This window comes from Crocodylus porosus, unplaced genomic scaffold, assembly GCF_001723895.1.
Source record: "Crocodylus porosus isolate Cpor-Errol unplaced genomic scaffold, CroPor_comp1, whole genome shotgun sequence".
Lineage (NCBI taxonomy): Eukaryota > Metazoa > Chordata > Crocodylia > Crocodylidae > Crocodylus > Crocodylus porosus.
The window spans coordinates 35,991,744-36,005,933 of NW_017728909.1; the positions used below are offsets into that span (position 1 = coordinate 35,991,744).

At 41.9% G+C, this 14,190-nt stretch overlaps 1 protein-coding gene across 8 annotated transcripts in view; it reads left to right on the forward strand.

The window, feature by feature from the left end:
* DDX4 (DEAD-box helicase 4) overlaps positions 1 to 14,190 on the forward strand; it is an 88,484-nt gene that overhangs the window by 51,229 nt on the left and 23,065 nt on the right. For 5 of the 8 annotated variants that reach the window (XM_019532078.1, XM_019532081.1, XM_019532077.1 and 2 more), the window contains 5 exons: positions 3,032 to 3,073; positions 4,392 to 4,424; positions 8,182 to 8,229; positions 8,332 to 8,373; positions 11,241 to 11,383. In XM_019532078.1, coding sequence (XP_019387623.1) covers positions 3,032 to 3,073; positions 4,392 to 4,424; positions 8,182 to 8,229; positions 8,332 to 8,373; positions 11,241 to 11,383 — 308 coding nt within the window. The remainder of the gene's footprint in view (positions 1 to 3,031; positions 3,074 to 4,391; positions 4,425 to 8,181; positions 8,230 to 8,331; positions 8,374 to 11,240; positions 11,384 to 14,190) is intronic. The other 3 variants (XM_019532083.1, XM_019532079.1, XM_019532082.1) reach the window with 2 other exon arrangements.

Sequence of the window (14,190 nt, forward strand, 5' to 3'; positions counted from 1 at the left end):
AGAGAGTGGTAGCGGATGGGTCGGTATCGACCTGGAAGGTAGTGAGGTCCCACAGGGCTCGGTCCTTGGACCGATACTCTTCAATGTCTTCATCAGTGACTTGGACGAGGGAGTGAAGTGTACCCTATCCAAGTTTGTGAATGATACAAAACTGTGGGGAGAAGTGGACACACTGGAGGGCAGGGAACAACTACAGGCAGACCTGGGCAGGTTTGACAAATGGGCAGAAAACAATAGAATGCAATTTAACAAGGAGAAATGCAAAGTGCTGCACCTAGGGAGGAAAAACGTCCAGCACACCTACTGCCTAGGAAATGACCTGCTTGGTAGCATGGAAGTGGAAAGGGATCTTGGAGTCCTAGTGGACTCCAAGATGAACGTGAGTCATCAGCGTGACAGTCATCAGAAAAGCTAACTGCACTTTATCATGCATCAGCAGATGCATGACAAACAGAACCAAGGAGGTGATACTTCCCCTCTGTTGGGCGCTGGTCAGACTGCAGCTGGAGTACTGCGTGCAGTTTTGGGTGCCACACTTCAAGAGGGATGTGGATAACCTGCAGAGGGTCCAGAGAAGGGCCACTTGTATGGTTAAGGGCTTGCAGGCCAAGCCCTATGAGGAGAGACTAAGGCACCTGGACCTCTTCAGCCTCTGCAAGAGAAGGTTGAGAAGTGACCTTGTGGCTGCCTACAAATTCATCATGGGGGCACAGAAGGGAATTGGTGAGGCTGTACTCACCAAGATGCCCCTGGGGGTCACAAGAAATAATGGCCATAAGCTAGCAGAGAGCAGACTTAGACTGGACAGTAGGAGGAACTTCTTCACAGTTGAGGTGGCCAAAATCTGGAATGGGCTCCCAAGGGAGGTGGTGCTCTCCCCTACCCTAGGGGTCTTCAAGAGGAGGTTAGATGGGCATCTGGCTGGGGTCATCTGAACCCAGCGCTCTTTCATACCTGTGCAGGGGGTTGGACTCGATTTTGTTGAGGTCCCTTCTGACCCTAACATCTATGAACTTTGCTCCTTAGTGCCTAAGTGCTGCAGGTGCGCACAGCATGGGCATTTATCGGCCGCATTGGGCCAATATCCAATACAGCTGGTTTTCTTTATACCAGTATACCAGTCCAATATCAGACAGATGTATTGGTGCACTTCTAATCATCATTTTGGGGTTGAGTAGTTCATGCTTTGAATAAGATGCTTTTGTTACATACTGTGGTATAAAAAGCACTGCCAGAAGACGGTAGGAAGAAGGGAGATGTAGGGGAGAGAGATGGTCTTTCCATTTTTCCCTTTAGAACTTTCTCCCTAATTAACATCAGGACATGAGTTCTGAAAACTGTCTTCCCTCAACGGTAAGTTTCCCTCCTGTCACCCCTCCTTATGGTTCAGTAAACAGGCAGTGAACCACAGCATTGCAAAACTAATTTAAACAGAAACAACTTCCCTTTTCTTGATGATTGATTGATTTTTTTGGATGGTCGTTCAAGATGCTTCCTGCAGGAAGTTTAAAAAAATTTAATAAATTTGTAGATGCTATCAAGCTGGGAAGGGTTGGAGAATTGGAGAAATGGCTTGAAATGAATACAGTCAAAGGGCAAGTACAGCGTACTACATTTTGTGCAGGAAAAATTTACTGGACAAATTTTAAATTGGGAATGTGTGGCAGCTATTGTGCAGAAAAGGATCATGGGGTTATACTGCATCTCAAAGCAAATCAATGAAGTCATAATGTTACGAGGGGAAAACCAAACACCATCTTGCATATAAGACATGAAAAAATCCTTTAATTGTAATCAGCTTCTGCTAGGATATCAGCTGATGTATTGAGGGTTTTTAAAAATTATTTTGGGCACCATTTCCAGGGATGATATGGACCAGTTGGAGTCCAGAAGAAGAGCAGTGAAAAGGATTAGAGGTCTAGAGGACGGGACCTTTTTCAGATCCTTAGAATTTGTTTTGGAGAGCTTTCTGGCCTAGAAAATAGACGACTGGTGAGATGGAAGTCTTCGAGTAATGTTACTGTTCTTCCTGTCTCTGAGGATAGGACAAGAAGTAATAGGCTTAAATTGCAGGAATAGAGATTTGGGTTAGGCATTGGATTTTTTTTCCTTCTAACTATAGGGTAGTGACGTACCAGAATACATTATATGAGCATGTTTTGAAGTTTCCATCACTGAAAACTTGCTCCTAAAAAGTCTCGATATGCATCTTGATGTTTCCTAGGGCAGGCAAATTGTGACCATTTCAAGATTCCTTTCACCCCTACTTTTGTTAGCCACTTCTAGGCTCACTGCCCTTTTCTGTTTAGGCTTCTGTGATAAAAATTTCTTCTCCAGATTTTTCACAGTCACAGAATGAAGTTAATGGCACAGCAAAACAGACATAATATACAAGAAGTTGCAAGTCCCCAATTCCAATTTTAGAAGGTGGCCTTTATTTGTCATGTAACTTGTTTTCCTGCCAGTCTGCTGGTTTCTTGTAGATGATTGAGAATTCATATAATGAGAGTACGGACTGAACATACTTTTCCCTTTTTTTAAACCCGTTAGTTTCATATTTTTTTTCAGCGAGGCTCATTTAGTACTGTCTTGGTCTCTGTCCTGTCTCTGGCAGATTTCCCTGATTTTTGTTTTCCAGCTTCCCAAGAATATATTTCAAAAGTTTTCTTCTAGCCATGGTTTTTAGTTTTATTGATATTTTCACTAATCCTCTTTGCTTTTTGAAATAAAAACAAACAACCTAGTTATCTGCTTTCTTGTAGCTGTGATCTTGTGATTGTTACAAAGAATATTTGGAAACCATTTCCAGTTATTTATATGTTTGTTTGTTTTTTCTCCCACTGTTTGCATCTCCATTATTTTCCAGTCTTGAGTAATAGGCCTTTAAATACTGTGTGTGTATTACTGGTTGAGATTATGCAAAAATATAACAAATGATATCTGATCCTACTCTGTTCAGATAACCATTAGTTTATGCTTATCCTTCAATGAGTCTTAAGCATTAAAAACGAATGGATTTTAGTATTTTTAGGAAATAATCAGAACTCAAACCCCAGAGGAATGTTTCATAATGGTAATATGAGACCTCCAGTTCATAATCCTTTTCTGCCAGTTGAAATTTCCATACATCTTTTTGAACATTATAGGTAAATTTTTATTGTCTGGTTGATGTCTGATTTTGATCTATAACAGTGTGTATTTCTTTAACCTATTTTGTGTATGTTTTTGCTGTTTTTTTTAAAAGCAGGCAGTGCATAACTTTTAAGTGCCATAGCCTGTACTTTTTAATTGGCAATAGCAGTAAAATATCCTAAATAGTGACACAACTCCCTATCCTTTTTCCTTGAAGTGTTCTTTATTGTTTGAATTCTGGATGACTCGTGGTATTTGGGAAGGCTTATATAAAATGGAAGTCTTGTAGAGTAACTGAATGAGAGAACTAGCTGTAGTGGATATTAGAAGTAGATTGTCTTTCTATGGTTGTGTTGAAAGGGCATTTAATGGAAGTCATCAATAATGTACTGAAGCTGAGTATAGGCAGACAAGGTTATTTGGGTAAATATGATATCTTTTATTAGACCAACTAAATAGAAAATTGTTCTTTGTAAGCTCTTAGGCATAGGAAGAGACTGTTGGTGTTTTATATCCTTAGGCCAGTATGGCTGCAACCAACACCCCTGAAACATGAAGTTGTGTATAGAATTTGTAGAAAAAGATTTTTTGGAGATGCTCACTGAGTTTGAATGTTCCTGTTTTTTAATAATAAAACTAATTTTTAATATAGGATAGGGACAGGCTCAGTTCAGTAGGAATTTTAAGATGAGCACTGTACTGTCGGCCAGTCTCAGCAGGAGACATGGTAGTGTTCATAATACTCCTAGCATTACGTAGGTCTTTGGTTATATTTTGATGTTGGAGATTAAAGTAAGCTTAAATCCTGAGGAACCTTTCCCGGGGTGAACTGGGTTTTTGTAGGATGAATACATTACTAGTTAACAATTTGCTTTTTTGCATCCTCCTTAACTGAGAGGCCAAAAAGACTAATTATGTCATAGAAGCTTCTGCAGTCAGGAAGGCCTGAAGACAATTTGTGAATAGCTAATTGTTTTAGCCTACTTTTTCTCCTTTTCAAGCAGTAAAACTTCATACAGTAATTTATTTTAGAGTGCATAATGCAGTAATTTGAAAATTAATGTTTCTCAATACATAACAGACAAGGGATTAAGATAATTTTTGTCTATTTTTAAAATCCTCTTGACATCCTTCTCTCTGATACATAGTCATAGCAGCTATAAGATTTCACAGGGATGGCAAACCTGTAGAGTGTGTGCCACAAGTGAAATTAGTAGGCTTCTTTCAAAGTAACATTTTGACTTTTTTTCCTTCTTCAGGTGATCAAGAACACAGAGGATTTGGAGTCAGAGGTCAGAATTTTGAATCGCATATATTGTATTTACTTGTATTTGTGTATAGGTAAAAGTTCTTTCCCTAAGAAAGGAAGGGCAGTACAGAAGTGTGGCTGCAATATATTTGTAGTTCTGGTATTAATGCACTATGACAATTTGGAAAAAATGATTAATTTTTTGATCATTGAGTGTCTCAATTTCCCTCTTTGTAAGTGGACATAATACCTACTTAGAGGGGTTTAAGATTTAAAGTGCTTTTCAGCTTCCTTAAATGAAAAATTCTACAGATGAGTGAAGATGTTATCATGTTTGTTAGCCTAATAGAATAATACGTGTCCTGACCCAAACGGAGCTGCATGTTTGATGCGTTTTAGGTAGGAATTCTTTGTTAAGAAAAGAAGCAAAAGTGATTTAATAGGAAAGGCCAAGGAGAAAGCAACTTTGCATGTTGATCTAGGAATCTTGAAGTATGGATCAAGGGGTAGTTTTTAAGGCTTTTTCGGCCTGAATTCCTCTCTCTCAGTATATTTATAGGAGATCCTGTTTTTTCAAGCCAGTCTTGTTGAACAAGCCTGATATAGAACATGTGGCCCACCGAGGCGTTTTCTGTGGCCTGCGGTGCTATGACGGGAAACGAAAGTAAACATGGTCACGGCTTCCTAATAGCTGCTGAAGGGCTGGGGAAGGGACAGGGTTCCCACATGCACCGCATCAGCTTGACGTTGCCAACGCGGTGCATGTGGGAAGAGGAGTGCAGACCCGGCTTGCTGCCTCCTGTCCCCAGCACCATGTGGGGAAGCCACCGCTTCCTGGCCTGAGCAACTTGCCATTCCCTGCCCGCAGGTGAGAGGCAGCCCAGCTTGGCCACCCGGCCCTGGGTTGCTGGTGGAGGCGGAGTGGTGCAGGCAGGTGCCTCCTCCCACCAGGCTGTTGGCATTGGCCGCGTGGGGTGGGCTTGGGCAGAGCTCCAGCTCCAGCCCAGTGTGGCACGGTGATGCAGACCTGTGGAGGTGGCGCAGCGGCTGGGCTCACCCTTGTTGTCTGCCTCTGCCACGTCCTGCCCAGCTGGGGTGCCGCAGGTAGGGCCAGGCCATGGCCGGGGTCAGGCCAGGAAGATGGCGCCTCCCCTGGGGCTGGGCTGGTGCCTGTGAGCTTCCGGCACCTGTGTATGTGTGGGGGGCCCCTGGCTTTCACAGTCCCAACCCAGCGTCCCTCACTGTTCCTACCTCCAGGCCCTAGTGCCCCGGTGTGAGGCATGGGGGGGCCCCAAGTAGCCCCTTGCAGGCTAGAACTCTGCCAGCCCACAAGAGAAAAGCCACAGTTTGTTTTTCTCCTTTAAAGGAGAACCCACTTTTAAAGTTTGCTCGTGACCCTTTCATATATTCTTGAGACCTTCATTGGTGTCAAGGGTCATGTGACATCACTTCCTGATGTGATACCACTTTCTGTGAGGTCTTTGAATATGGCTCACTGGCCCACTGGGTGATAAAAAGTTCGTGATCTGGCCCCATGTTCAAAAAGGTTGGACACTCCTGTTCTGTATCAATCCATAGCATTGAACAAAGTTTCATGTAGCAGTTTATAATAGCATGTTGGCACAAAACTTAGTTCAGAGACGTGATGGAGCCTGCAAGACCTCCCATCTTAGAAGGCCTGTATAATACTGAGGTGTTCATCTTCATGATGATTCCAAATGAAGTCTGTGAGAACAGCTTGCTAAGACTTTGAAGTGCACTCTGCTACACATAAGTTAAATGTTGCAATGGCAAGAAGTTTTGGGAGTACATTCATTTTAATGGCAGCTATTCTGGTGACCCCAAAACTCTCCATCACCACCTGTTCTTTGTGGGATTTTGTTATGTTTTAAACCAACAATTAGCATTAAAAAGGTCCTCTTTCTTTTCCCTAAGGTTGATACCCAGATCTTTCATAGTAATTTTTTAATTTGTTTAAAATTATCAAGTTGTTTATCCCCATTCCAGCTTAATCTTTTCAGAAATAACAGCACCTAACATGTACACCGTGTTAATAATTATCAATATATTGTTACATAATTAATTGCCAATGTAATTACAATTATTAAATATTATTGCATATTTAGTGTTGTATCCAGTGACAGATGACTAAGCATCTAGAATACTATTGCTTTTAAGAAGGGAAGAGTATTCTGTTTTTAAAAAAAAAGGGGGGGGGGGCAGCACATTCTCTATGCAGAGAATGTCGACTGTGTTGCGTTCTAATCTGTGCAGTCTTGTCTGGGAATCTTTCCTTACTGCCGTGGCCAGAGGTTCCATGTCTAACAGAAATAGTAGTGGCGATAGCGGGATTTGGTCAGTCAGACGAGTTATAATGTCCAGACTGCCAAAGTAGAAGTAAGATGAAGGCTGAATAACAAACTGCTATATTTACTTGAATACAAAATGAGTGCCCTCCTCTTCCCCCAGCAAATGTCATGGGGGAAGAAACTCCCTTGTCTTAAGATGCAGCCAACGCTGATCATGACTAAAAGACATGGCCTACATTGGGCAAGTAAGCTCAACCACAAAGATAGCTTAGTGCAGCCCATCTGAATTAGACACATGATAGTGCCCATTGAATACAGTCCAAGTCAGCACCAATGTGCCCCCACTGCCTCGTGTACACCCTACTGCTCCTTCCTTGCAGCCCCCAGTCCTGTTTTTCCACATTTCCTTCTCCTCTGCACACTCCTTACTTTTGTTCCTGGCCAACAGGCTCCATCCCTGCTGTAACCTGGGGTGCAGAGCCCGGCTGCAGCCTGGGCCTCTAGCAGCAGTGGCACAGATCTGGCCCAGCTGAATTTAAGATGATCCTTCAATAATTAGATTCCATACATGGAAAAATGTTTCCATGTGTAGAATCTAAGTATTAGGGGGTCATTTTACATTCAGGGTTATGTTTCATTTGGGTAAATATGGTAGGTTCCAAAGTGCTGCTTCGAAAGTGTGTTTACAGAGTACCTGTGGTAAAACTTGCAGTAGTTTAAAAAAAAAAAAGAAAAAAGTAACATGTCAGTTCTGGATGAACTAAGTTTATGGGAAAATTTGCTACAGCCACGCTTAATTTCAGGGTTATTGTTTTCAAATTTTGTTTCTCACTTTTGTGTGCTCATGGAGGGCAGGGTGTGGCAGCAGGAGAAGGGGAAGGGGCTCCCAGGGGAAAAAGTTGTGGAGAGGCAGAGAGCAATGGGACTCGCTTGAACCCCCCCCCGATTTCTTTTCTCTGCTGTAGCAGTGGGAGTTGGATGAATTCAAGGCCCATCTACAATAATTAGATTCTGTATCTGGAAAATTATAACATTTATGTTTTTTGGGTTTTTTATATATAGAATCTAGTCATTGGGGGGGTCCATCTATTCAAGTAAATGTGGTGTTACAAGCTCCTGTTTTTCTAGCTGATCACTTTTTATTCTTTCCTCCTTTGGTCTAGTCCAAACGGTACTTCCAAAATCTTTGTCCATGCCCATTTCTTTGATCATGTCACCCACTATCTCCCCCCCTGCTTTTTAGCATAATAAACATAAATTTGTAGTCCTTGTCTTCCATGTCTCCCATAGTTTAATTCACTCTACTTGCCTAAACCCCTTCCTTACTTTGTATTTTGTTCCTTTCACTCTGCCAATAGTTAGGCATTCTCCTCTGTGCTGCCCCATGTGGTTTTTTTGTGACTTTAATTTGTGAAAAGGGTGATTTTAAATGAGTATTTCCAGTGCATCTTGTCTAATTAAAAAAGAGCAATTATGAAAATCTTTTAACAGGTGATTACAGAGGAGGCAATGAAGAAGTAATTGCAGGTTCTGGAAGAAGTAAGTTGCTTTATTGTAAGTTAGCTTAGCAAGGAAGTGGGTTTGTTTGTTTGTTTCTTTTTTTTTCTGCTTTATTAATAAATAATTTCCTTTTTCTTAAAGGTACTTGGAAGTCAGGTGTAATGGAAAGTGGTGATAATCAAGGTGAGCATGTACATGTATGTAGCACTAATTATAAAGCATGCTTGCCTAACTAATTCTAGTTGGTTTATTCTTTAATCTGAGCAGAAATGCTCAGTACTATGCATGTAGTATATGTACAGATCAGGTGTTCTTCAAGATGGACCATGTCTACCTGCATAACATCTTGAATCAACAATCCACAAATAGGCCATTGAAAGTAATTTATGAAAAAGACTTGGTGTGTTTTATATTGTGCTTCTCAAAGGCTCATTGTGGCTTACAGATCTGTCTTCTGCCATGCCCTCACCTATCAAATGTCCGGATCTATGTGGAACTTGCCTTTTCAGCCACACACCAGAATGGCTCAGTGTGCAGAGTTGATTTGTTGTTGGACTCAGCACACCACATCTAGATCTGGTGCACTGGCTTTGAAACCACATGCTGGATGGGACCGAGTATATTGAGTCTGGGACTTCATGCTGGCCCTGGGCTGGTGTGCTGGGTTGGCCCTGGCACATGGCTTCAGAGTTATGCATAGGCTATGACCTGGCATGTGGCTCCAGAGCTAGTGCAGAGCCACAGAACTGGTGCACTAGGTTGGGCTGCAGGTTTCATCCAGTGTGCAGGGCTGGCAGTAGGCTTGGCTCAGCTCCCTGGCAACTGCCGTTCATAGAATAGAAAAAATTAGGGTTCAAAGGGACCTCAGGAGGTCAAAGCAGGATCATCCCCAACTGGATCATCCCAGCCAGGAGGTGAGGGGGGAATATGTGCAGTAACAGGATGAGACATAGGTCTGAGTAGTACTATGCAAAGACTTAAAGGATAGAACAAGAAAATAAGTTTTGCAGAAGTCAGTCATGGAAGGGATTTGAAAAAGGCAGAGAGGCCAGCTTACTTTATTGGGAGGAAATCTGTACTGGATAAATCAGTGGACAGTCCTCAACTGGGCATCATGCTATGCCACTGAGGGTGCTACAAGATCTTTTCAAGAGTGCCATGATGCTGGGACCACAATAAACAGGTGAAACTGCTCCATGTGCCTTGCACAGATCCTGACTGGGGAAGGGTCTGTGGGAAAAGCAGGAGCTCCTGCTTGCATTAGGTTTATTTGATTAAACTGAACGGAAGCTAGAGGGCCTTCTCTTGCTGCGCTACTTCCTGGTCAAGTCCTGCATTCTCTTCCTGGGAACAGGTGTGCAGGGCAGTTCTACCTGATGGCAGTGGTGGTGATGCAGCAGCCTGGAGGAACATGGGCATCGCACAGATAAATCTCCAGGCTGCCACCAGGTAGAACAATCCTGCATGCTTCTGTTTTCAGCAGGAGCAGTCAGGGCTGGGCCAGGAAGTGTCTGTAGGAGGAGCAGGTGCTCCTGCCTGCACTGGGGAAAAGACCAATAATGTACTATGCTTTAGTAACAAACCTGTCACTTGCAAGTTGAGGGAAATGATTCTCTTACTTTTTGACACTGGGGAGGCCTGGGGTGGTGTCTAGTTTTGGACCCCACTTTTCAAGAAAGACTTGGATAGGAAAGAGTCCAGCAGTTCATGAAACATGAGTAAAGGCTATAAGGACTGGGACTGAGTGGGTTGGGGGGTGGAGAGTGAAGGTTGGTGGCAAAGTACTGTATTTTCTTGAATATAACACTAGGGTGTTTGTGGTGGTGTTGGTTTTTTTGGGTTTTTTTGTTGCAGGGCTGGGGGAGGGCGTTGCCAGTAAGCATGGTGGGGGGAAATCTCCTAGTCTTACATTTGCATACAAGGAAACCATATTAAATACATTGTCTTCTGTTAAACTTCTATGAAATCCTGAGGCTTTTGGTTTTGGGCTCATATCATGCATAATATGCATTCTATAGAAAGAGGTACAGAAGTGCTGCTTAGAAGTGTGTGTGTGTGGAGTATCTGTGCTAAACCTTGCAGTAGTTTAAAAGACAGTGCGTCAACTTGTCTATCAGTGTCTTCAGTTTTTCTCTTCACTTCCATGTGCTCACAGAGAGCAGCATCTGACAGAAGGAGGTGGGCCAGGAGCTACAGGGGGAAGAAGCTGGGAAAGAGGGCGGAGGGTAAGGGGGTGCCACCTGACCCTCCCAGATTTATTTCCCCCACTGTAGCAGAGGTGGAAGGGGAACAAATTCAAGACAAACCTACAATAATTAGATTATATACATGGAAAATGATAGCAAATTTATAAAATTTTCACGTACGGGATCTAGTTATTGGGAGGCCATTTTATAATCAGGGTAGTCTTGTATTTATGTGAATATGGTATCCTCTGTAGCCAGGTTAGAGTGATTTGGTCTTAAATTGTAGCAGGGGAAATTTAGATTGGATATTAGGCTTAATATGAGGCTAGTTCAAGCTTTTAAGGGAAAACTGAATTGGGGCTGTCCATCTGGTAGCCCTACAGTGTAAGCTTGCATTCAGTTGCAAGTAAGCTTTCTCTTGTGAAGATTCCAAAGGTGAACAATTTAACTTCTAATTTTTCATCCTACAATAGAATTGAAGTTAATTTAGTAATGACTGGAAAAAAAACTTTTTTTGTGCGAGAGTGAACAAATATTAAGCATGTTAGAAGAATTTCACAAAAAACCTTTTTTGGTCATTTGCAAATCAAGGTTACAACATTTAAAAAAAAAACGTGGATAAGGTACGAGTAAATTTTATAATAAAAAGGACAGTAAACTTAAGTCTTACTATTATGAGACTTCAGTATAGCATGCTTCAAACTATTCCCATTTTGTAAATTATTTCATATGTGAATTGTTTGCCACTTGCACAAAAATAAGATTCTGCAGAATTGTAGAATGTACAGCATATTCAAACTGTCATCTAGTAGTTCACTTAGTTATTGATATGACAGACCCATTATTTTTTCTTGTATTTTGAAGGGCCAAAGGTGACTTACATGCCTCCACCTCCACCAGATGATGAAGAAGCCATCTTTGCACATTATCAAACAGGAATTAATTTTGACAAATATGATACGATACTTGTAAAAGTATCAGGGCTTGATCCCCCTCCAGCAATACTGGTGAGTAAACTTTTTTTTTTTTTTTTCTCTAAAGATCCCACCCCCCACATTGTGGAAGGGGGCAGGACATTTTACCTGGGCTTTTAGCTTGTGTTTAGGAAGGTAGGATTTTTTTGGAGGACCTTTGAAAATCACAGGAGTGGGGAGGATTTCTAGAACCATTATTATTAATTCTCAGGTGAATAGGTGAAATAGGAGGTATGGCGTTTACACTACTTTCCCTTGCTTGGGATATTCCTTCCTTTTGAAACCAAATAGGTGACAGCCATAAAAAAGCCTGACTAAAAATCCTTTCTTAAAGATCCACACTCATCGGACACTAATTCCCCTTAATAATCTTTTAAGTTTTTGCTTTATGCAAAAGGCCTGTCTTCTTTTTACAATATAGACTACTACCTCTATAGCGTGTCTAGAGAATGTAGATGGAAATTTTTTTTCAGTGGTCTTTAAGTGTATCCTTAAGTAAGGGTTTGTATGCGTTTGTTCAGTTTGCTCTGCAAAATGAAAATCTCAAGTTTTCTGTGTGAGAAATAGCATTTGATACATGGGAAGATCTGCTGCTTTTCTAAAATATTAATATGTGGAGACATGCAACAGGCATGGAAGTAATGAGCATTTGGTTTATTCAGAAAAAAATCTGTTTTTACTAAAAATTTGAAACAGAGTATTTGAAATAATCGTCTATTTAAATTATTTTCTATATGGTAGAGGAGTCTGTTTCTTTCTCAGTGTATACTTCTGGAAATGTTTTCTGTTTTGTGGAAGTGAATGTAATGCAAGTGTGGTGTGAAACATGGGTAAATTTTCTTTCAGTCCTTTCCCAGATTAGGGGAAGACCAGACACATGAAAAGTACCTTTGTGGAAGGAGTTGATGAAATAACTGTTTCTAGTTCCATGTGGATAGCTGATTTATCTATTACTTTCAGGACCCTATGAGGTCTTCAGATTCCTGTGGCGGAGAGTCAGGCAGCCTACCTTTAAAGTGCTGGATATTCTCCACCAATCTATACAGAGCGAAACAGTCTCGCACAATGAATACAGTTGGCCAAAGTAATAAACTCCAGCTTCTTCAGTTCCTACCACTAGAAATGTCAGTAAATATTATCAAGAGCCATCTAGGGGTGCTGAAATCTAGCCCAAACACTTGCCTAGTTGTGGTGGTTGCTGTTGAGAAAGTGAAACTATATAAGAGCACATGTGAAAGACAAGGATGAACTTCCTACTGAATAAATCCATACTCAGTGGCAAATCTTCAGGCTTTCTGTTTGGCCAACTGGCCAACTTTTCTGGCCTGGTATAACTTAATGTAGCATGAAGTGGCAGTACTTCATGGACAAAATAACACTGGACTCTAAGAGGGCTTTGCAGCCTTGCCAGGATCTCTTTACAAAATGTACTTGGCTGGAGTGCATGCAGCATCTTGCCCCCTGGCTCTGGGACTCTGGCTTTCCCCGTGAGATCCAGAACACTGAGAGGAGGACCTCCAGTTTAAAGGAGAAATGTTTTCAGCACTGAAAGAAAGCTTTGCCAACCACTAACAGCTGTAGAGGAACTCTGCTGCCATGCCAGTCCTGAAATGAACATGAGCATCATCCAGAGACCATCTGCTCAGCCAGCTAACTATATAGACAACTTGGGCTACCAAAGAAGATGCAGTATTTCTACAAATGAGTGTCTTGTGATCTATGCAGTGATGGGACAGATTAAAAACTTCTTTCTTCCTTGGATTCTAGTTCTTATGGTCTCATCTCTCCACTTTTCCAGAAGTGCTTTGCCTGTTGCAGGCATGCCTAGGGAGTCATGTTGCTTTGGATCAGTGGGTCCTAGGCACCATTTTGGATTACTTGATCCAGTTCAGCTTGAATCCTTTTACCTTTCCAGTCCCTTTTCAAGGTTCCTTCTCACAAGCTCTTACTGCATCGGCAAGCCTTCACACTTTGTGGGGGTGATTAAAGAAAGCTCCTCCGCAGCATAAGGTGTAAGGCGTTTACAATAGCCTTTGCAAATCCTAAAAAGAAAAGGAGAATGCCAACTGATTTTGGACCTGAGAGCTCAGCTTCCTTATCTGTAAGTAGCAGTTCAAGGTAGTAACACTGGCTACCATAATTCTGTGCTGGGAATTGGGCACTGGCTTATTTTTTTTTCTCTACCTTCAGACTGAGCATTTCTACATTCATTATGAGATATCATCTCTGACAGGAGCTGAAGTTTTTCTGCACCATTACCTGTATGAGATCCTATGTTTTGTTTTTTGACAATCCCATGGGTCTTTAGCATGACACTCTAGTGTTAAGTCCACCTATAGGACGAAAAACATTGTGGTGCACCTATATCTGGATGCCTGATTATGAAGATCTGATAGTGGGTCTTGAGACCATACTTCAGCAATTTAAGACTTTGGGTCCAGGTTGAACACTCAGCAGTCAAACCTAGGCATAGTGGGGAGGGGCGTTTATTAGGGCCGGTTGGGACTCCCTGAAATTTTTCTGTAAAGCAGGTTTGAAAACCTGCCTGACTTGACTTTTTTGCAGGTGCAAATCAATCTGCGGACAGTTATGCTTGCCCTTTTAGTCCATGCCTCTCTGTTATAGAAGGATCCAGTTAACGTTTTAAAAGGAGACCTTTGTTTTTTGTGGGAGCTCGATGCCGAATTATATAGGACTGAATTAAGCACAGGCTCAGACCTGTTCAATTTAAAACTTGTATTGTTTCACAGAGTCATAAACTAAAGGAGGTCTGTTGGTTCACGAGGTTCCCAAATCAAGCCCTTGCTCTCTAACCCGGAGGCTAGGTGCGGCTGCCTGAT